Consider the following 25,214-nt stretch of genomic DNA (forward strand, 5'->3'; position numbering starts at 1 on the left):
TGTAATACGGGGAAGCCAGAGCATACATAATAGATTCATTTTTAAATGGAAAGTAAATACTAAATATAATGCATCATAATTTAATATTAATTTACCGAATGAAGCAGAACAACTAAACAAATAATAACCTTTAGGAAATAGTTTCAAGTATTACTTTTCATAAATAAGACTAGATCGTAAGACTAGACTCATAAAACTAGAATAACAATTAGAGAGTACAGAAATAAAACTAATGTATATTAATAATGATAACAATATTGAGGTAATAAAAGTAGTTTAAACGAACACTTTAACTACTCTTAAGATAATATTAATCAAACCTCAATACTTTTATTGCTAAAGAGCGGAAGTTATGGCAAATTGCAATGAATGCCATATTTTGCCATGAAAAAAAAAACTCTTTGATAAATGTCATTTCTTAAATTAATTGCCGTATTTACCATTTCCTGACTGCTTATTTTTAATTTTTCCTTGCAACGGGAAACGCATGTCATGTTGCTAACTAGTAGATCAGAACGCATTGTCACTCAGTTAGATTAGAATTTAAGGTTTCTAACCGGTGTGCCCCAGGGGCCGAATCACCGTATTATTGATCAACTGAGTCCGACAAATTTCTGGGAAGAATAAAACGTCAAATGCTGCGATGGCAAATGATTTCTTCAGTTAAAGGAATTTAGTCTTGTTTGTTCCTTGGTGCTGCTCTGTTAGCTACTGTTCCTCTCTCACTATGCCAAAGTTTTGGATGGTGGGAGCACGGTTGATGTGGGTTTGAATCCCATTGTTGTCACGTGCTTTAAATATGTTCCTCACATCGGTAGAAAGGACGTTTAAATATGTTGAAAGGACGTTTTTACGTCTCAAGTGAATCTTAACAGACAGGCTACATAATCTTACGTAGGAAAAAAAAAACTTCATGTTATTTCATTCAACAAGAAGTGAACTATGTGCTCTTTCCCGAGAGCCAAAGTAGACGCATCTCTGCTCATGTTTCAGACGTTTCTTTTTTATAGAAGCACACATAAGCTCATTTCTGTTAAGCTTTTCTTGTGCTATAAAAATTGCTAATATTTATGTACTATATACTTTTTTTTAAAAAAAAAAGATGTGGCCTGTTTTCTCATAATTCCAAGATCATGAATGAAATTAGTGATACTTGCAATGATCATTTTATTCATCATTATTTTCCTATTAATTTTAATAATCTGCGTAGTTATTAGAGATCAATGGATTTTTTTTAATTACTAACGAGGGAACCTATCCAAGTGTAACTCTGACTTCGGGTCGAGACTTTGGCCGTTGGATACCTTGTAGCAAAAGAACATAACACGAAAAGGGATACATCCTCGATCTCAACCGTTGCGGAGATATGATCATGAAAAGTTAGAAATTGAGCTCCATACTATACATTACAAAGTCAGATTCCTGGTCAAAGTTTTCGGAAACGGTCGGGTAAGGAAACTCAGTGAATACATATCAAATTAGTGTGGGGAGCTCAGCACCTTTTGAATGAAAAATTTGTGTCCCCGGGGCACCCGCAGGGTTCCAGGCGGGGTCCAACTCAAAATAAGCAAATGGAACCGGGGACATGAAGCATATTGTATGAAAGCTATTGTTAAATAAAAGAAGATAGAACAGATCTCAACTCTCTACGATAACCCTGTGCAAACGGGCAACTGGTCAAAATGTCAATACAACCTACATCTGAAAATCTATGGCCACGCTTCTAAATCCGTTAAGTTGCGGGGTTACATGCGTAGGGTCCACACTGCGTAGCATCCACACTGCGTAGGATCCACACTGCGTAGAATCCAAACTGGGTACGATCCAAACTCCGTACGATCCAAACTGAAACCGGCGTAGGATCCAAAACAGGTAAGGTCATATGATCGAACAATAAAAAAACAATTATAATAATATTTTTTGAAGTTATATAGGGAAAAACCGGAGTAGGATCAAAACTGTATACGACCGAAATTGCGTAGCGTCAAAACTGCGTAGGAACAAAACTGCGTAGGATCCACACTGCGTACTATCCAAACTGCGTAGAATTCACACTGCGTAGGATCCAAACTGCGTACGATCCAAACTGCATAGAAACGAAACTGACAAATAAATAGTGACAAATATAATTAAATAATCATGCAGAGGAAGTTTTCCTTGGGAAAGTATGACTTATTTAGGAGGGCCGTAAGATTGTCGTTACGTTCAATTGAATTAGCTTAACATTTTCTTAGTTACCTAGTTGCTGTGAATTGTCACTTCTTTTATAGACTTTGCAGGTTGCACAATCATGTGGCGGTGGTGGTTCATGTAATTAGTTCAAGTTTTTGCTAGTTTGAGCTTCGTCCCAAATTTACTAACTTCCAGGGTTGTTTTGTTTAAAACAAAATATTTAAAACAAATGATTAAGACTTGTTTTAAACAATTGATTTTGTTTAAAACAAATTTTGTTTACGTTTTAAACATTTTGTTTTAAACACGTGTATTTTGAAGACTTGTCTTAAACATATGTTTATTTGCATTTTATTTTATTTTTGTAAAACAAATCTTCCAGAACAAGAGAAGTGTCCACAAGTTCGCCCCAATCAGAAGACTATTTTCTTCCCATGTGAATGTTTTGATTTATCGCGGCTACAGCAGGTCAATGTGGTGATCTACAATTTATTTTGTCTCTTTTCCCCCTTACTTTTAACGTATACTGTATTGTTTAAATGTTTCTCAGTTAACTTGCGAGAAAGTGTCGTAGTCGAAGGTTGGACTACTTGTGGAACTGATATTAAAAATAAATAAAATAATTATCACGGAAACAAATTTTTGTGTTGTATTCAGAAAACAAACAACAGATTATTTGCTAAGTTGAGGTTCTGAGATCACAAGCATTCGTTTGTATTATCTGTCAGGAAAGTAAATGTACACCTGTTTTTTGAGTCTGGCATTCCTGCGCTCCATCCATGGAGAGTATGAGAATTGAATCAATGAAATGTTTACTGAGGGGCAAGAAGAAAAGTCTAATCTGATTAAGACATTGCAGAGGGGCACAAGCTGTGAATACGAATAGTGCATAGTGTAAATAAAGGGCGACACCGAAAGAGAAAGCCAGAAACACATGCGAAACGGAGAAAAAAAGAGTAAAAATTCTCGAAGTTGGAACATAAAATACAAATACAACAAATATACCAACAAATAAGCATTTACCAAGCAACGATCTTGATGTAGTGATTAAGGCGCTAACTTACAAATCCAAAAAACGGCGGTTTGAATCTGCTCCAAGTAGTATATTTTATTTTTAAAAAAATAATGCATACAGCACATGAAAGGTGGTAAAAGAGAGCGTATTACCCGTTTAATATGTTAAGTGAAAACAAGTTAAAAATTTCGGTGAAATTTATTAGAGAAGTGAGACAATTAAAATGAGGAAGCACGTATATTTAATCAGGGGTTGCATCAGAGGGTGGTGACCGGATAAACTGGAAATTTTCCCGAATTTCGCCCATGTGAGTCTCTACGATAGGCAAATTTCTTCAGAAATGTGTGTATTGGAGAGAGAGAGAGTGAGAGAGAGATGCTCCCGGAACTGAGAGTGTGCTACTTCCATTCAAATCAACGAGATGACAAATAGACGCTTACATAATAAGAATGCCGAATACAAACAGCCATAAAACAGCAAAGTAATAATTGCAAGCGTTATCATCTAAGGTTCCAAGATCCGAACAACATATCACTAATATCCCGAATGCCAAAATATTGAGACTTACACAACTTCCCCTCTCCCCAAATGTGTCCTGTGAAAACAATCACAAGTTTTGGGATGAGGGACCATATTGAGACTACAATATTAAACTATATAAGTAGACTTTTAGCAGATTCGTATTCAGTTATTTTTTCCACAACCAGTTTTATTGATATTCAAGACAGCAAAAGCACTATATTTGTTAACGACAAAGCGAAGTTATTGCAACACTGCGTTACACAGTGAATCATGCATATTACACTCGTGAGTTTTGCTATGTAGAGGCTAGCCACCGAGGCACGCTGAATAACGCCTGAAGGAAGCAGCGAGGACAGATAGCGATACAGTGAACGGAACAAGCAATGCATTACAGATATTTCAAGAGAAAAAAGAAAGATCCCTCTTTCCACACTTCATACTGTAGCTCTAACTTCCATTTCCCCATCAAAGTTACATGCCTAGACTATTATACAATTCCATTACACTTAATCCAGAGCCTTGAAACAACTTTGTTTTAGGAAGGGAAACGTAGAACACTACACTTATAGATATACCATACATAGACAATTAAGTAGTAATAGATGAATGCAATTAACCCCACATAATATAGATTGTCTAAATATACATTGGTATCAAACAATTAGACACATAACAAACATTCACAACACCATTATAACCTATCATATGTTAATTCCACTTCACAAGTGGTAGAACGAAAACCGTAGACTGGCCGTGGAATGAAAACCGTAGAAAATAGAATGATTTTTTAAAAATTACAATTATGAACACAAGTTAGTGAAGGAAACAATGACGATCAATGAAAAGATGATGATCCGAGGTCGGATTTCGAGAAATAAGTTGATAATGAGGTGAAAACAGAATTTTATAAAAGGAATGGTTATGATGTGCTAGACACAACATGGTTGCCTGTTTCGCCTCGTCATGTGAAAATGTATCATTTTAGAGAGGTGAGAAAAAGCCTGTGTTTCGTCTTGTGCCGTAGCGGATCTAGCTCGGGGACGGGGGGCCTAGGCCCCCCACTTTCAGATTGACGAAAATAATTTAAGCTATTATTTATATACAGCACGTGAGAGGTGGTAAAAGAGAGCGCATTACCCGTTTGAGATATTAAGTGAAAACTTGGTAAAAATTCCACTGACATTTATTAGAGAAGTGATACAATGAAAATGAGGAAACAAGTATATCTAATCAGGGGGTATGAATCAGAGGGCAGTGATCGATAAAACGAAATTTTTCCAAATTTCACACATGTGAGTCTCTACAATAGGCAAACTTCTTCAGAAATGTGCCTATTACAGAGACCATCATATTCCACCGATTGCGCTAACCAAAATTAGTTTAACAATAACAAATGGTATAGTGTTTTTTCCTTAGAAAGAGAAATTAAAAAGTGCATTCTGCAGATGAACGAAGTGTTTCGAAGGTCCTAGTAATATCCTTGCCCTTTCCCAATTAACATGCGTAAATCGTCTCTATCATGATACAAAGGATTGCGTCCACTTTCTTAAGGATTGCTCATTTAGTATGAGAAGTCACTCTTTGATTCTTCACAATTGCTTTGAAAACAAAATAACTTGAAAAGGATTTGAAGCTATATTGATTAGCTGTATTACTCACAAGTTCAGCACTTCATCCCTACATTATCTTCTCATGCAACATCATAAGATAAATATTGCTAAGTTCAGCCCAGATGTTTAGAACGAACCGGTAATATTTCTGTAATTATATTTCCACCAAAGTGCATGACGGAGTTATTTTATTCGATAATCTGGAGACAATTTAGTGCCCATTAATAAACCAAATAATATACAATGGAGTAAAATTACAGAAATGATATCGTATTATACAGTAATTTCTCCGTGCAAGTTCAATAGTATAATAATAATAATAATAATAATAATAATAATAATAATAATAATAATAATAATAATAATAATTTTAATCGGTCCTGCGCGGAAAGTGAGAATTAAATCAATCACATGTGTAGTCAAGGTAAGGAGAAAAGCCCAAACTGAATAAGACATTGAAGCGGGTCACAAGCTGGGAATAAGAATAGTGCATGGTGTAAATTAAGGACGACACCGAAAGAGTAATCCAGAAACAGCAGGTAAACGGAGAAAAAAGAGTAGAAATTGTAGAAGTGGAAGCATAAAATACAAATACGAATAGGGATGAGAACGACTCAAGCCAAAATTCGACTTGACTCGAGTTCAATTCGAGTCGAGTCAAAGGTAATTTTCTTGAGTTGAGTTCCGAGCCAAGTCACTGTTTTCGAGGTCGAGTTTCGAGTTGAGTCGAGTTTGATAATGGCTCGCTCGCTCGTTCAGCTCGTTTTAACTCGTTTTGAAATAATGGCCTGATTAGAATGGAAAGCGAAAGCCATGAGAAATGTAAGCAATAATGTGGAATACTTTTAGTGTTCCTCCCGACAGGGGTTCATCTCGTCTCGTAATTTTAGTGCATCTCGTGGTGCAATTTTAGTGTATCTCGTCTCGTCTAGATAACGAGAGGACAAGAGTTTTTTTTAAAAATTACGAGACAGCCTCAAATGTCCTAATCACCAATATAAGTATATACTGTAGTTCTTAAAATCAAGGCTGAGACCTGCACAGTCGAATTCTTGAGCCCAAGCAGAAGACTAACCCGGTTAGTGATATCAACCGGCTCGGCTCGTATCAACTGAGCAAACAGCTCGAGTCGGCTCGGTTGGGATAAGCCGTCGGCTCGGCCCAATTGAGCGGATGACCTGAGCCGGCTCAGTTGGAACGAGCCATCGACTAGGCTCAATTTAGCCCTTTGCATCCAGCTTTCTTGGTTGGGATGGGTCACCTACTCGGCTCATGTGAACCGGTTCGAGCCAGTTAAGTTGAAACTAGTCCATCGGCACGGTTCGACTCAGCTCAACTAAGCCGATGGCTCAAATCGGCTAGGTTGGTTGAGCTGTTGGCTCGTCTCTCTTCTCGCTTCGGTTCGGTAGTGAATGAGCTATAAGCCGAGCCGCTCGAGCAGTTGAGAAGCCTAAACCCGGTCCCAGCTGTTTTGAATATGTTTCGCTGGAGCCTATAATTTTTAACGTTTTTTTTGCTCGACCCCTTCGGAACTCAAACCAGAACGTGACCGATGTCCTTGCCTCCTGAAGACTTCTCGAGGACGGAGATCGACAGTCAATTAGCTTTTACTATTCAGATACTAATCGCATATCTTTTAAAGAGTATACACGGTGTTGATATAATAATAATAATAATAATAATAGTAATAATAATAATAATAATAATAATAATAATAATAATAATAATAATAATAATAATAATAATGGCATTAAAAGTTTTAAACTTGCCCTAAAATTTGGCAAAATTTACTTAAAAGTAGAGATTTCGGGGAAAGGGTTCCGTACCTTCAAGACACACCTTTGCAACTACCAAAATTTTAAACTAGAGCGTTCCACTAAAGTTTCATGTAGAAAGTATTCTACTGCATGTTTTAAGGAAAATAACTGTAATAAAAATAACTGAATATCACGCAACAGTAAGGAATATAATAAACTAGGATATGCAGAGGTAAATATAAAAGCTTTGCTACAAAAATACCTACAAAATGAGTTCTGAAATACAATGTAACGATATAGCCTATGAGATTCAATCTACAGAGCAATTGTTATTTAAAGAATGGGCATACACTATTTCGGGAATCGGGACAAGATGGGAAATGTTTACGATACTTTTCATATCGTCTCGATTCTCATTTCCAAAGCGAGACGAAAATTTTGAGTTAGCCTTGTCCCGTCTCGAATATAAAATATTAATTCTCATGTTATTTTGTTTGTTTCAGAAACGAGATGAGAAATTCCTCTTTTCGCGGGCAACATTAAACCAAACCGAAATATTCTCTCCAAATGTCACGTTTCTGCTTGTAATGGTATGACCTTAGCGATAATTAGCTCCTAGCTTTTAATCTTCTACGAGATAATAATAATTATTATTAGTTTATTATTATTACTATTATTATTCCTGAAGATCTGATAGTTCAAGTATTGAAATATCTGAGTATTCAAATATCTGAATATAATAAAAAGTATGTCATCGCCGAACAATCGCCATCAAAAATCCTAAAGTTAAAAAAAATGCGACGTTGATTCGCACAAGCACCTTGACCACTGAACCGCGATCGCTACGCGGTAAACGATTCGTCTTTAGTCTGGTTACATTAGGTTTCTGTGTCTCCACTTGCAAACTTGTATGTTATATTTCTTCGATTCAAAATGTCTTTCATATTTCAATCATGATGTCGGCAAAGTTTACATTAATAAGTTGAGTTGTTCTTAAACCGTTGGTTCACAAGTTTGTTTTTTCTCCACACGAAACTACAGATATGACAGATTGAATTCTCATACTCTCCATTTCTTTCAAAGCAATTGCCATTACGTGGTCAAAGATTTATTTCCGCCACGATTCATATTAACCGAAATAAATTCATTTTTCGGAAGCGGAACTTTTCACTTTCCGGATTTCGGAAAATTATGGAATTCAGTTAAACCCCGGAATTCAGAAGAATTCCGGAACTCGGAAAGAATCCGGAATTTAGAAAATTCCGGAATTGAGATAAACTTCGGATTTTTCGAATGTTAACGAAATCAGAAATTTCTAAATTCCGGATTTTTCCGAACTCCGGAATTATTCCAAATTGGAATTTTCCGAATTCCGGAATTTGTCCGGTTTTACTTTCTGGAGTCCGGAAAGTAAAAATTCCGGAATTGGCCATCCCTAGTTTATACACAACCTTTCAGAACACTAAGCTAGCAGGTGTCTACAAACAAACAAGTAATGCAAAGCATTTTGTATCCTGCAATACGTCATGTATTAAAATCTGACAGGGGTTTCAGTATCTAACCAGAAACTGCATGTATGTAGCTACTGGAATCTGAGGTATGAAGGATTGTCTTGTATCTTATCTTTTTGCGTCTTACACAACCCTGCAAACCACTGAATATTTAAACGGCTTTCGTTAAATCCAAGTTGTAGTACTCACAGTTACATTCATTTGTGTCTATATGATCGTGTTACTAAAGCTTACTATATGATAACGTAACGTGGGTTCCTGTCACCACGGCATGGCGCGTCCTCAGGTTGCGGATCGAGGAGAAGGCCTCTAGATATAGAGGTTAGCTGCGAATATACTGAATAAGCAGTCGCGGACAGACGACTAGGAGTGGTCCTCCAGCTTGGGGGTTTGGGTAAGGCTAACACCCTCATCCTGTAAAAAAAAGGTACTTGTTCAGAAACATTCACAAAAGCCTCGGACAAGGACTGATAACTTGGCACGACATCAGCAAAAGAAAATGGACATGAGATTTGGAACATGGAATATTAGAAGTCTTTATAGGGCAGGCGCGTTAAAATCTGTAACGAGTGAGTTAGAGAAATACAGGATGGACTTAGTAGGAGTTCAGGAAGTTAGGTGGGAAGGAAATGGATCTGAGAATTCTGGAAATTTTACGTTCTTTTACGGGGAAGGAAATAAAAATCACCAGTTAGGAACAGGGTTTTTCGTTCACAAACGAATATTACCAGCAATTAAACGGGTTGAATTTGTTACTGACAGACTTTCTTTTATTACTCTTAAGGGACGGTGGTGTGATATTATTGTTTTAAATGTACATGCTCCAACCGAAGATAAGGGTGACGATATAAAAGATTTTTACGAAGAAGTGGAACGGATATTTGACCAACTCCCGCGATACCATATGAAGATTCTATTAGGGGATTTCAATGCGAAGGTAGGACGAGAGGATATTTTCAAACCGATTATAGGGAACGAAAGTTTGCATAAGGAAAGTAATGACAACGGTGTTAGACTCGTGAACTTTGCAACATCCAAAAACCTAATCGTGAAGAGTACAAAATTCCCACATCGCGACGTTCATAAATACACTTGGACATCACCAGACGGAAAAACACATAATCAAATTGATCACGTTTTAGTAGATAGAAGAAGACAATCTAGCATAATTGACGTCCGGTCGTTTAGAGGGGCTGATTGTGACACTGATCACTACCTGTTAGCAGCTGTAATACGGGAGAGATTAGCGTTGAATAAATGTAATACTCAATGTCCGAAAACGGAGAGATTTAATTTAAAGAAATTAGAAGAGAGCCAGGTAAGAGAGGAATACCAGATTGAAGTTTCGAATAGATTCTCGGTTTTAGAAGACTCGGAGTGCACTAGTGTTGAGGATACTTGGATTGAAATTAGAGATAGCATTAAAAGTTCAGCAATAGAAAAATTGGGACACGCGGAAATACGTAGGAACAAACCATGGTTCGACCAAGAATGCATTAAACTAGTAGAGAAGAGAAAACATGCAAAATTACGGTGGCTACAAAATCCGAATGAAATAACTACACAAAATTTCGCAGATATCCGGCGGGAAACTTCCAAAACTTTTAGAACAAAGAAACGGGATTTTTTGAAAGCTAAAATTAATGAACTCGAAGATAATAGTAAAAATAAAAATATTCGGGACATGTATAAGGGGATCAGCGAATTTAAGAAAGGCTATCAACCTCGTGCTTATATATTAAAGAAATCTGACGGAACAGTTCTCACTGATACGGATAGCCTCTTAAATAGATGGAAAGATTTCTTTGACGATTTGCTGAACACGCAGCCAAAAACTAATGTGCGTGGAGAAAAGGAGATACACACCGCAGAATCGTATATTCCAGAACCCAATCGAATAGAAGTGGAAGCCGCGATAAAGAAATTAAAGAAACACAAATCTCCGGGTGTAGATGAAATTCCGGCTGAGTTAATTTTAGCTGGAGGCGAAAAATTGTGGAACAAGATACACAAACTCATTCTCCTTATCTGGAACAAGGAAGAAGTGCCACAAGAGTGGAAAGAGTCAATCATTGTTCCAATTCACAAGAAAGGCGACAAAACTGACTATAATAATTATCGAGGCATTTCTCTTCTGTCAACATCCTATAAAATCCTTTCAAATATTCTGTTAGCAAGATTGACCCCATACGCAGATGAAATTATTGGAGATTATCAGTGCGGATTTAGACGAAATCGATCAACTATCGACCAAATATTTACCATTCGCCAAATACTAGAAAAGAAGTGGGAATACAATACCCCGGTACATCAACTATTTATTGATTTTAGAAAGGCTTACGACTCGGTTAGGAGAGAAACATTATACAACGTTCTTACAGAGCTTGGAATACCGAGAAAGCTAATTAGATTAATTAAGATATGTTTAAGTGAATCCCAAAGTAAAGTCCGGGTAGGAAAATTTTTGTCCGCGAGCTTCCACGTCGAAAATGGCCTGAAACAAGGAGATGCGTTGTCGCCATTATTATTTAACTTTGTGCTGGAATACGCCATAAGGAAAATCAAAGATAGCAACCAGGGCCTAGAGTTGAACGGCATTCACCAGGTTATGGCATATGCTGATGATGTAAATTTAATAGGGGATGATAGGAGAACAGTAGAAATAAATGCAGAGGTATTATTAAACGCTTGCAGGGACATGGGTTTAGAAGTAAATGCAGAGAAAACTAAATACATGGAAGTGCGTCGGGACCGTAATACGGCAAATTGTGGAGGCGTTAAAATATTAAATAATACTTTTGATAAAGTGGATACTTTCAAATATTTAGGATCAATATTAACAGACGAAAATCATATTCACGAAGAAATTAAATGTCGACTAAAAGCAGGGAATTCGTGTTACTATTGGGTTCAAAATCTCTTGTCGTCGCGAGTTCTGTCGAGGAATTTGAAGCTTAAAATATATAAAACGATAATCATGCCTGTTGTTCTGTATGGTTGCGAAACATGGTCGCTTACTCTGAGGGAAGAACATAGACTGAAAGTATTTGAGAACAGGATCCTGAGAAGAATATTCGGACCCAAGACGAACGAGAATGGGGAATGGCGGAAACTTCATAACGAGGAACTACATAGTTTATACGGTTTACCCAACATTGTTAGGGTCGTCAAGTCTAGGAGGCTTAGGTGGGCAGGTCATGTAGCTAGAATGGAAGTAAGTAGAAACGCTTTCAAAGTCTTGACTGGTAGACCCATAGGAAAACGAACATTAGGCAGACCTAGGCGCAGATGGGAGGATAGTATTAAGATGGATCTCGCAGAGATAGGAATACAAAGTAGAAACTGGATCGAATTAGCTAAGGATAGAAGTCAGTGGAGAGCTTTTGTGAACGCGGCACTGAATCTCCGGGTTTCATAGGCCATAGAGTGAGTGAGTGAGTGAGTGATATGATAACGTTAGTAAGTCTTTCACTGCTCTCCCGTAAAGTTGTGATACGATCTACTACAGGATACAGAACGAATTATCAATTTAACCAAGTTGTTGCTCTAATACTCGGGTTAGCCGTTTGGTTGTCCGCGAACTCCTCCTAGACCGTTTGGCCGATCTCAACCAAACTTAGCACGCTGATAGAGTATGTCGTGCTGAGTGACAACATAGGTCGAAATCAAAAATCCGATGTACCATCGAGGAATAATCACCGAAAAACGCTTCCTCCTAGACCGTTTGGCCGATCTCAACCAAACTTAGCACGCTGATAGAGTATGTCGTGCTGAGTGAGAACATAGGTTGAAATCAAAAATCCGATGTACCATCGAGGAATAATCACCGAAAAACGCTTCCATAGACTTAACATGGGGAAAAAGTTTTCACGTGATTTTTTTGTCAACAATTAAAATCTGCGCGTAATTTTCAAAAATTCCGGCGAAGCCCTTTTACTTTTTAGCGTAAAAATTTACAATTTTAATCACAATTTAAAAACAAATTAACGATTTTTTAAACTTTTTTAGCCGGAAGAAAAGGTCAAGACGAAGAATTGTGCGATTGTTATGAAAAATACTGATTGTTTTAAAAAGTCAAAATAAACTGATTACGTTGCTTAAGCTCGCTCAGCTCATTTCATTGCAATCGAGTATATCCATTGCATTCCTAGTTGTATTACTACACATCTGCTTCCGCCTATGTCAACTCTGGTCGATCTTGTTGACGCGACATATTTGCTTTTTTATACCCCTTTCTTCGTTTACTGAACTAAACAGTAACTATTCTGAATTAAACTACTGCGCATGCCTTGTAGATAAATATTTCTGATGTCAATTATTTCCGTTTTGTCCAAGGAATGTTCTTTTTCTTATTCCCAGCATGACCCTTTTATTACATTATATGAAGAGCATGTAGGTCTAAATACCTGAGATATTACATAGAATGTAGGTTTAACTCTTCCAGCAAAGAAGGAACATGTGATCATAGTATACAACCCACAGAAGTGATAGCTGACAATACAGTGGTCGTAATCCCTAACGACACAAAGGGTGAACGGTGCTCTCCCCGCTGGTCTAGTGGCTAGCACGTACGTCTTTGGTGTATGGTGTCCCGGGTTCGATTCGAGGCGGGAGAGCATTTATGATTTTTAAGTGTCCTCGATGTTTCTGTATTCGTGTCCCTGTCGTTGTAAGTTATTAGAAAAATCAAGTTAAACGAGTGAAGCAAGTAAAATTAGCAATAAGTAAGTTACTGAAACACGTTCGGTGAGTCAGTTGAAAAATAAGTGGACAAAGCACTGGCTTTTCGCGCCGTCCATGCGAGTTCGAATCTATCTCGGCTTGATTTTTTATCCATTTGAGAGAAAGTATTGGTTCTTTTCGCTACAGGTAGTCACTCTTTTCGTATTTTTCGCCGTCCTTCACAGTTATAGTAACTGGCTATTCTTATTCTTTCTACGAATGATGGATCTTCTGTTTGGTTTCATGTCAAACATGCGCAAGTAATGAAAAGATGCTGTTGATAATAATAATAATAATAATAATATGAAATATTACTAGGTAACTCGTGTGTGTAGTTCGACAATATAATTTTATATTATTATGTGGAAATAAGTAAGGCTGGCTGGCGCTCTCCCTTTCATTTTTTCGATGCGCCTTATGGGTCTACGGCAGTGATGAAAATTTTCCGGGAAAATTTTCCGATTCATAAAAACATACTCCACTTATTCCTACATCGTTATTTAGTCGAGATGTGAGGTGGAAAATTTTCTTCTATGTTTTTCCGGAAAATTTTCCGTTCTTAACAAATATCAGTGATTAAGTAACAATTCGTCAGTATTCATAAAATTGATTGAATTCATATATAGAAATGTTAAAAAGTGAAAGGTCGTTTAAAGAATCTGAAAATTTTCATAGCTTAGACAATTTTCAAATTTTTCATGAACCGAAAAATTCTCTCTCATGTACAGGGATGAAAATTTTCCGGAAAATTTTCGATTCATTTATAATACATACTCCACTTATTCCTACATCGTTGTTTAGTCGAGATGTTTGGTGGAAAATTTTCTTCTATCTTTTTCCGGAAAATTTTCCGTTCTTAACAAATATCAGTGATTAAGTAACAATTCGTCAGTATTCATAAAATTGATTGAATTCATATATAGAAATGTTAAAAAGTGAAAGATCGTTTAAAGAATCTGAAAATTTTCATAGCTTAGACAATTTTCAAATTTTTCATAAATCGAAAACTTCTCTCTCCTGTACAGTGCTGAAAATTTTCCGATTCATAAAAACATACTCCGCTTATTCCTACATCGTTGTTTAGCTGTGATGTGAGGTGGAGAATTTTCTTCTATACTTTTCTGGAAAGTTTTCCGTTCTTAACAAATATCAGTGATCAAGTAACAATTCGTCAATATTCATAAAATTGATTGTATTCATATATAGAAATGTTAAAAAGTGAAAGATCGTTTAAAGAATTTGAAAATGTTCATGGCTTAGACAATTTTCAATACTATGTAGGAACAAGTAGAACAATTTTTCATGAATCGAAAAATTCTCTCTCCTGTACAGTGATGAAAATTTTCCGGGAAATTTTGAAACGGAAAATTTTCCGATTCCTAAAAACATACTCCACTTATTCCTACATCCTTGTTTAGCCGTGATGTGAGGTGGAAAATTTTCTTCTATATTTTTCCGGAAAATTTTCCGTTAACAAATAGTGATCAACTAACAATTCGTCAGTACTCATAAAATTGATTGAATTCATATATAGAAATGTTAAAAGTGAAAGATCTTTTAAAGAATCTGAAAATTTTCATAGCTTAGACAATTTTCAGTACTATGTAGGAACAAGTGGAAAAATTTTTCAAGAATCAAAAAATTCTCTCTCCAGTACTGTGATGAAAATTTTCCGGGAAATTTTCCGATTCATACAAACATACTCCACTCATCCCTACATCGTTGTTTAGCCGTGATGTGAGGTGGAAAATTTTCTTCTATATTTTTTAGGAAAATTTTCCGTTCTTAACAAAAATCAGTGATCAAGTAACAATTCGTCAGTATTCATAAAATTGGTTGAATTCATATATAGAAGTGTTAAAAAGTGAAAGATCGTTTAAAGAATCTGAAAATGTTCATGGCTTAGAAAATTTTCAGTACTATGTAGGAACAAGTGGAACAATTTTTCATGAATCGAATGAATAAGTGGAGTATGTTTTTATGAATCGGAAAATATTCATGACTTTTAAAAAATTCAAATTTTAAGTAATAGAATGGAATATTTGTATTCTACGAACTGGATGTGTGTTCTCTGCACTTTGCATATACACACACACACACACACACACACACAGAGAGAGAGAGAGAGAGAGAGAGAGAGAGAGAGAGAGAGGAGTTGAATTAAGTTGATTTTGAGTTTAACGTCCTTTTCAGCAGCGAGACTATATAAGACGGGACAACTGATTAACGTGAAATCCGAACTACATGAGCTTCCGCTGGGAATTGAAGCCAGGTTTTCCATGCCAAAGACGCGTATGCTAACCGCTTAGCAACGAAGGAACACGCAGAACAAGAAAGAGAGAGAAACACTGTGTAAAATTTTATTTCCCAACTTTAAATATTAGAAAATTTTCCGGTTCCCGAAAGCTAATTGGAAAATTATAATTTGTTGCTGATTAACTTTCCTCTACTGAAATTCAATTTTGTAGCTCTATGTGTAGTTAAATATAGTGGAAAATTTTCCACATAACATCACTATACATATCCAAAATTGTCCGGCTTATGACAAGTGTTTTCCACTTGTTTCTACATCGTGATGAAAATTTTCCGATCTATGAAAATTCCTTTCACTTGTTTCTACAGAGCAATAAAACTTTCCAATTCACAAAAAAGTTGTTTTACTTTTTGCTTCAAAATGATGGAAACTTTCCGACTCATAAAAAGTTCTTTAACTTTTCCATATAAGGCAGAAAATATTTCGATTCATGAAAAATGGTTTAACTTGTTCCTACATAGTATTGAAAATTGTTCGAGCCATGAAAATTTTGAGATTCTTTAAAAGATCTTTCACTTTTCAACATTTCTATCCATGAATTCAATCCATTTCATGATTACTGAGGAATTCTTACTTGATTACTGATATTTTTTTAGAACGGAAAATTTTCCGGAAAAATATAGCGGATTTCCGCGGAAAATTTTCCACCTCACATCACTAGTCCACGGTATCCAACGTTGGTCCCATCCCACTATCACCTCCTGTTCTCTCGGTATTTCACGACGCAAACTCTTTGGTACTCTTTTAATCCCAAATATTTTTCCGCGATACTTTACCAGAAAAATGTTATTATCAGAAAAAAGGGGGACAGAGAATGATGAAATAGAAGGATGCTAATGTGTGTGTGCGTAGAGGATTGTTGAAGATGAGAAAATAAGGAAATTTGAAAGAAAGTGTTAGTGTAAGCAATGAGGGGGAAATGAAAATAAATGATAAAATGCTGCTATGGTTATAAAGGAACATTGTTGTATATTTTTGCTCCTAATTCGGCATTTTTGTAATTATTGTTTTTTCACTATTGTTAATTTACTTAAAGATTAGATAAATAAAAATGTGTGGTTCTTCTCGTGTGTTGTAATATAAAAATATACATTCTTACGAAGTTTGTGATTGATCTCTTGCAGTGCTCCTAGTACTTTTGAGTCAAATTTCGCACCAACGAAACAAAATTTTCCCTTTACAAGTTAAATCTCACGTAGGTTCTAGAAATCTCACATATTTCTGCATACGCGTGCTTATAAAAAATGCATTTCTATTGTATTTGTAAAATGTAACACTATATCAGGTAGTCTAAAATGTATTGAGCCTTTTGTACACGAAATGGTATCTGTGTACAAAATCTCAGAGTATATAAGTCGCAGTGGGTCAGACCCAGGCCTGCCAACCATACGATAATTTATCGAGATATACGGTCATATAAGCCTTCATCATAAATACGATAATAGATGAATATAGGTGATAATTTTAGAACGCAAAGTTTTTGCACTCTTTGAATGAGCAAATAAATTGCAGATGTACACTAAATACTAATAAAACACACGCACTAAGTTTTTCAACAGTCATTTCCGATTAAATAAATCGATAACGATTTGCGAATTGGCAAATGTGAACCCTGCATCCATTCTTTAAATTCAACTATGTTTAGGAGGGAATGAAAATGTTGTTGTTCAAAGTACAGTAGTGATAATAAGGATCAAAAAAGTAAAAAAAAAAAAAAAAAGAAAAAAAAGAAAAAGAAAAAATGGGACATGACGTCGATTTTGAGTTGAAAACTGAAGATTGCCAAAGTTTGTTTAATATATTTTTAGTAATGTTATACTTGTTTCTACAATTACCACGTGCACAACGAATGTACGAATTTTTGTACTATACGATAATTTATAGAAACGAAAATTGATAATTTTGTTCTCTGAGGTTGGCAACTGTGGCCAGACTTAAAGTTATTTGCCAGCTGCTAATCTATATATTAAAATGCTACGTTTATATTCCTGCCAAATGAACTTTGTGGTGGACAAACACCGTATGCGTGGGTTTTCTCGTTGTTCTCCCGTTTCCTCCCACTTTCTTCATTCCACCATTTCATTCATCTCTCATCATCACCGTCTCCTTTAGCCTAACCGGCATAACCGGGGGACGTAAAACTCTAAAATTTCATTTCATTTCATTTTTGCTACGTTTATATGTTTTTCCCCAATGAGATCTCGAAAACCACATGTGCTAGAAACGTGCCTTTTTCGCTGCTCGGTTCCGAATTTTGTGTAGATTGTCCAGTTCTCATTCAAATTTTCAAAAACCATGTCGTTATTGTTCTATTCAAAATTTTAGGGCCAGATTTGAGCCCATAAGATTAACATTGTTGCAGGCCGAAACTACGGTGTTAGGCAACCGTAGAGAAGTTACGTATGCCGGGTTGAAAGACATTGCAGGCGCTTTCCTTAAATCTGAATGGCAAAACCTATTGCATGCCGGCGACTTCAAAGGCCTCAAGAGACGCAATGAGGCGTATTCGGACTGATATAGATTTGGTGGGAAAAAAATATTTCCACTTAATATCGTGTTACTTCTACAAATTTGCTACAAACTCAATCCAAGATTTATACATAGCAATTCACTTCCTTTGTGAGTCTCCTATTCTTTACTTGTGTGAGTAAGGAAACATGCACAATAGGAAGGAGATTCATGGTCATAATAGAACGATGCGCTGATTAGACAGCGCAGATTCAGCTAGTCTATAGATTAAAATGCTAGGTTTATATGTTTGTTTCCAAAGAAAAGTTTATATGTTTGTCTCCAATCATTTCGGCAATGAGATCACGAAAACCACAAGTGCTAGAAAAATGCCGTAACGCTGGTTGATGCCAAATTTTGTGTAGATTGTCCAGTCCTAATTGAATATTAAAAAAAAACGTTGCCGTTATTTCTTTATTACATTTTTTAAGGGTGCACTGCAATATTGAAATTTTTAAAAGTAAACCGTAATAGCCTATGAGTTATACATTCCATGATTAATTATGTATGTGATGTATTTGCTTATTACATACTGCATGGAGGAAGAAAGAAAACACTGATCATACATTAATTAGAAACTTCAACCGGAAGTAAGCTTAGTGATGCAAACGGTGCGAGATATTGAAAAAAATAATCGAAAAGATCTCCGCTTTATGGTACCTTTGCCGATTTTCATCAAGATGTTTCGCACTTATGTCTGTAAAGGGGTGTGTACAGATGTGAGGAATGACAAGGAGATTCATGCTCTTATGTGAATGATGCACTGTGTAGAGAGCGCAGGCTCAGCTAGTTTTCTTTTAAAATATATATTTGATTTTAAAGTAATGAGCCTCATTTTTTCTTTGGATCTTGTTAATAATCTCCGCTGCTTGAAGTTAAAATCAATGGCGAATAAAGGAATGGATTTACTCTCACTCTAATTAAAAATATATTCCACAATGTCTTTCGTAAATAAAATATTGTTTTTTTAAGTGTTTCTTTTTTCTGAGGCTTTCTAATCATGCAAACTACTTGGATCTTATGCAGAATCTTTTCAGTGTTATATTAAGAGCTTGACTAATGCATGATGCTAATTCTTGTATTTAGTAACATTTAAGTGAAGTAAACGTTTAATATCCAGAAGGGTCAACCTCGACTTTTTCGCAGGATTGTCCAAATACTTTAGGAGAAATCAAGTTAACTGACTCCTATTCTCTCTTGCATTGATTTCTCCTGTTGTATTTGGACAACCTGAGGAAAAGTCGAAGTTGGCTTTTTTCGATATAAATTATTGTTCACTTCACTTATCTGTTATTAAATATGGAAATTAGCATCACGCGTTAATCAAGCTCTTAATACAACGCTGAAAACGCCTCTGGTTAAGGCCCCTTGAGTTTAAAAATCAGTCGAGAGTGAGCGGAAAATTTACTCTCTTCTTCACAATCTAGGAAATATGTTCGTAGATTGCTTTCATTTTGCTATATTATGTTTTATGATGTTTTCCCACCATTCCTACTTTTAAGAGTTAGAATTCATCAGTAATTAAGGAGGGGATTTACCTTCACTCTTCATATTAAAAGGAAGTATGTTCCGCTAAATCTCTGATTTTTCTGAAACAGTTAAATTGGTAAAAGATATGGCTATGAAAATATCCAATAATAATAATAATAATAATAATAATAATAATAATAATAATAATAATAATAATAATAATAATAATAATAATAATAATAATAATGAAACAACTGTTGCTCCCTTCTACAACACACCTTATCACTAATCCTAAAACAAACATCAAAAGTTCGTAAAGTAATTAAAACATGGTTACAGAGTTGGTCAGTTCCTAAAATCAGAAAAAAGAACATCTTGAACGGCTCTTTTCCACCTTCTCCGTTATTTAAACATGCCTACATACCAAATGTTAAGGTCTTCATGAAATTCTACAGAGTAAGTTTTCGACTTTCATCAGTTTCTCAAAGAATAAGGGTAACATACTGCAAAGTTAAAATCCAAATTCCATTTACTCGAAAACAACCCTAATAATCTTATTTATATTTTAGAACTTAATCTGTAACATTGACAGTATTGCTGACAGAAACTACCAATATTGAAATTAGGTTTTTGATTTTCATATATACGATGTCTAATAGAGATTAATAAATAGTGTATATTTTATAAAAGCTCGTTTATGATTTCACAATTTCGTGGTATTAATGTTTATTATTATTATTAATGCGGTACAAAAAATCCCTCATGAGTGCAGAAATTTCATCATCACCATTTTAGGCAAGATGGAAATTTTATTTCGCCTAAAATGGAGGAAATTCTTATCTTGTACAAATCAGTGGTTGTAAGCGTCATCGTTACCCGTGAAGATGCAACAGATTGATTTCATTAATGAGCTCAGCCGAATTAAAAACAGAATACAAGAATTCGCCTTCGTTCAAGAGTTATTGTGTGGAGCAACGGATTTACGGATTAGCGGACTAACAATAGAATCTTATAACTCTCACTACATGATACTAATAAATGGAGTTTGTGAGTTCAAAGAAAAAAGAGAAACGAGTTCTCAGCGGTGAATACAGATTCTCTCTGTTAAGTACTGGGCATAATATAAATGTAACATAAGTTCTCATCATACATTAAAATGAATAGCTGAACATCATAAAATCTAATTTTAAATCTCAGCATAAATTGTTTTTCAAATCGACTTTCTTAATACTCAAATAAGTCTCATGCGCTTTTATGCTGATATAACACGAAAACACTTTAACATAATATAAAAACAAAGCTGACTAGTAAATGTACTGGGATCCTCTTATTGCTCTCACGTTTTATTATCTCTTAACAGTGTTTCAATCTCACAGTAGAATTTGAACTGCTGCACAGACAAACAGAAACATACTTTCAATGTGCACTTTTGTGTATACATAAAAGAACAAATGCTGATGCGAAAGTATACAGTATACGAAGTACACACGTAGGACACAGTTCAAGGAAGAGGAATTGATAATATTTATCCCATTTTATCCAGCTAGTATACCTATTTTTATTTTTTATTTATTTATTTTATTTTATTTTTTTTTACAATAATGTTATTATCTTCTACGCAAAAGCAAACCGAGAATTTTTAATCAATTTGCCATGACCAAATTACATTTCAAAATAAAATTAAAAATCTAAAAGTAATCATTGAATTTTCTTCGGTCAAGCATCCTTTCGAAAGAACAAAGACAAATTGGTGTTTAGAAACCAACGTTAGATCTTCCTTCGATTTATTGCCTTGGGTTATTAAATTAATTGCTTGACTCTACAAAAATACACTAAAAATGAATTCTTGGAGCATACAGTACACGAAAACAATTGTATTCGAGCATATGACGATATATATAAAGTGGACCTTGAAATGTTGATACACTAAATGAATATATTGTTATACTGGTCGTTAATCAGCTTTTATTACTAGTTCTATATTATGAGGAAGAAGAAAAAGTTTATCGTAACTGATATTGAGAAAGCCAACGTTGAGCATGTGCCATCTGCACTGATAAAAGGTTTCAATTGTCTTTCTTGCTATTTTTCTGTGTCTGTTCGTTATAAAACAGACGTTATATAAAACAGTCGTTATATTTGTGTTATTTTGTTATGTGTATCATGTCGAGTACTCTTCTATTGGAGTATTTCACGTCCAGGTAGGACTTGAATAATTACATTTAATATATTTTATTGGATTTTAATATAATCATTGACCATGTTGATCATATTTTATAAATATGTATTATGTCTGCTTAAACTTCGCTTTTCAAAATACAAAATCCCAGGGTTCAACGTGGACGATTTCTGATTGAAAATAATTGCGTTATTCTCGGTAATTATCATAAATAATACCATAACAAATTTTAGCTAACTAATGAAATTGCTCAACGTATTGTCATATAATAAATTGGTATAATAATGCATAAAGTTTTTTTAAAAAAATAAAATTGCAATGGATGGTTGATTAAAATTATATTTTGTGTACGCATTTTCTTACACGGAAGGTAAAAAATAGTACATAGAAAAGAACAACATATAATCAAGGTTAGTCATGTAAATAGGAAGAAAACTTTCCCATCAAAAAGCAACAATATAACACCCAATTGACCTCTACGTAAGCTTCTCGTCCCGTTGCTTTTACCAAACGTAAACACATCTGGTGACGTCATATAGAAAACAAATGCACACTCCCCCCCCCCCCCCCCAAGAAAAAAGTAGCGGCATCAAAAATACTTATTAAAAACATTTTTTGGGATTTTTCTGCGTGATACGTCAGGAGGTTGAGTTATATAAAAAGCACGGCCAAGAGGCATGCATCATCACAATTTACTATTCGCTTCTCCGTCAAATTATACGTTCTGAGTCAAATCTTCAGTGACTGCCATGAAGTTTGGGAAGCTTGCTTTATAAGTACCTTTTCTTTTTTCCATAATATCCCTTCTCCACTTTGGGGAGGAGTTTCAGTAAAACTCTGTCATCTGGCATGTATGAGTAAAAAAGTCATTCATCATTGTGGGTACAAGTCTACTAGTAACATGCAACCCACTGTATAGTTCAGTTTCAAAAATTTTATTTTTATTTTTTGTACAATTTATTCATAATAAATTGTATTTTTAATGGGGCCTCTAGTTCTCATTTCAAGCTCTCATATTTAACCACACTCAAAAATTTAAGGAGGTTTAAATTGCACTGCATAGCCTAACTTTAAAAAATTCAGTTTCCCTATCTGTTCATTTACAGTGTATTGCTTTTGCATTTTTTTAATATTTTAATATTTAAAATGCACTGGGTAGAGTTTTAGTTATTAAATAAAAGTCAAAGCGCTTGCCAGGTTCGATAAATTTAAGTTTATTTAGTAAATAAACGGTGGAACATTATTTCAAGGACGAAAGGTACTTCCAGTCAGAAATTTCTGTTGGGAGGAGCCAAACCTTTGGCGGGGGATAGAATACTACAAACCACTACATCTATATAGTATTGAACGGGTATTATTCTGCACCCGAAAAGACGATAAGTAATAGTAAAATACTTCCACCTATATTTTCTGAAAAGAAAAAAAGATAGTACTAACTAATTTATATAAGAAAGTACATATGAAGTATAAGATCAAATTTTCATGCTACACCAATGATTTGTCTGTGAAACAAGTATAATTTTATCGAAAAAGTGTACAAATGCATGTTTAGGAAGAAAATTTAGAGAAGGGTCTGGATCCGGTGCCCCTATTCCTCGTGAGTGCGCCCATGCTTCCAATACTGTATCTGGAAAGAAATTTCTAACAAGGCATTGGTTTTTTGGTAGTTGCGTTAAATTTTCTCTAAGATATCATAGGAGGTGCTTCTAACGGATTCTGAAAACCGACACATTTTTTAGGGAGTTCTTAAATTCGAGTAAATATCATATTTAGTTAGTTATTTATTTAATAACAGTCTGATGAAACATGCCTTATCTGTATTAACTTCGTTTTACAATGCTGTACGCTGTTAAGAAGATTAAAGATTAGTAAGTATTCCTATTGCGAAAAAAATCGTCCTTCATTTTTTTTTGTAGCAAGTTTTTATCGTAAGTACACAGTGCATTTCCAACATACCTTGCCTACCATATCATTTACTTTGTTATGATTCAAATCAGGGGCGGATCCAGGACCGACTTCTGGAAGGGGGCGGTGGGTTGTCATACTGCTATTTTTAAGAGCTCCAAACTTTGGGATGGGTTTTATTTATATATATAAAGTAAGAAAGTTTCCCCTTCTGGGGGGGGCATCGCCCTGATCGCCCCCCTGGATCCGCCCTTGATTCAAATTAATGCTTACTATCAGACATGTTCAATGTGTTTTGTTCTAAATAACAAATATATTTTTTAAAACTTAATTTGACGTGTTCAAAGCTTAGCTTTTATAAATGTTAACTCAGGAACCAAAAGCCTGGAAACCATAATATTTTACACGCATGGTAAACATGTCAAAATCTACTACCATGCCAAGCTTGGTCAACATCGCACGAGTTATGAAGGACTATAACTATCAAGAAACGACTGGCATTGAATGAGCTTCAGCATCTATTTAAATACACGAGCAATGTACATTTGATATAAGTTTAATATTTAGAAAAGGAAAGACAAGAAAGAATGTCCTGAAAGCGTCCACATATGGAAGTATCTCAAAGTGAACATAGATACGGCAAAGTATCTAATGACACTGCAGACGTTATGCTTCGCAATCAACGATAACAATGCAGAGGAAAATAAATGTAATAATTATGAATAGTGGTAATCAAAAAGAATGAAGTCAACGACCAAATTAAAATTTATTAATAGCAGGAAATGCATTTTCTTTAACGTAACGTCCCACGATTATGCTCCAAAGCGAAGCTAAAGGAGATTTTGATGATGAGTTGGATGATAATAGCAGGATGAAGAAAGTGGTAAGAAACAATAGAATCCCGAGAATACATCTACTTCAAGGTGTGAACATTTTATCATTAAGTACAATATCGAAGAAGTTAGAAACTAACATTTATAATAGCATAATTCTACCCACCTATTGTCTAGATATTAAAATTGACATTTGACACGAGTAGAAAACAGATGGTGATGGCTTTTGAAAGCAAATGATTTAGAAAGAGAAGGATAATATATATATTTGACACAAAAAGAAACAACAAATTAGTTACATTAAGTGATGGATACATCATAATAGCTATAGATCAACTAAATCCTCTGAATAAACAATGGAAATGTACTCTTAGGAAATATGCAAGTATTGCATAGAATTTGAGAAGCCTGGGAGAATATTCCATTGCCTAGATCAAGAAGAATACGAGAAGATACTATAAACAAGACTCAAAGGAAGTACGTAATAGCAATTAACAAACACCAAATTGAATTGGCGTGTTCGACACAATGGAAAGTTTCAATTTCTGCCGTAGTAAGCCAAGGATTGCGCAATAGAATAGCATTGCTCATGTTTCTTATATATTCGGAAAGTGAGTTGTACGTTTTGAAAATAAAAGGAAACTTATTTTACTGCAGAAATGTAGACCCTATATAAAGATTGATATGCTCTTAGCC

At 35.1% G+C, this 25,214-nt stretch overlaps 1 protein-coding gene across 2 annotated transcripts in view; it reads left to right on the top strand.

Annotated features, from left to right (window-relative positions):
- Window positions 1-25,214, top strand: part of LOC145680880 (methyl farnesoate epoxidase-like) — a 190,426-nt gene that overhangs the window by 33,546 nt on the left and 131,666 nt on the right. Inside the window, exon 1 of one of the 2 annotated variants that reach the window (XM_081752027.1) lies at window positions 21,646-21,802. The exons of the other annotated variant lie outside the window; for it this stretch is intronic. Within the exon in view, the coding sequence (XP_081608153.1) occupies window positions 21,756-21,802 (47 nt within the window). The 5' untranslated portion in view covers window positions 21,646-21,755. Of the gene's footprint in view, window positions 1-21,645; window positions 21,803-25,214 lie in introns of those variants that run through there. 2 annotated transcript variants of the gene reach the window in all.

This window comes from Thermobia domestica, chromosome 3 (assembly GCF_964235325.1).
Source record: "Thermobia domestica chromosome 3, izTheDome1.hap1.1, whole genome shotgun sequence".
Taxonomy (NCBI): domain Eukaryota; kingdom Metazoa; phylum Arthropoda; class Insecta; order Zygentoma; family Lepismatidae; genus Thermobia; species Thermobia domestica.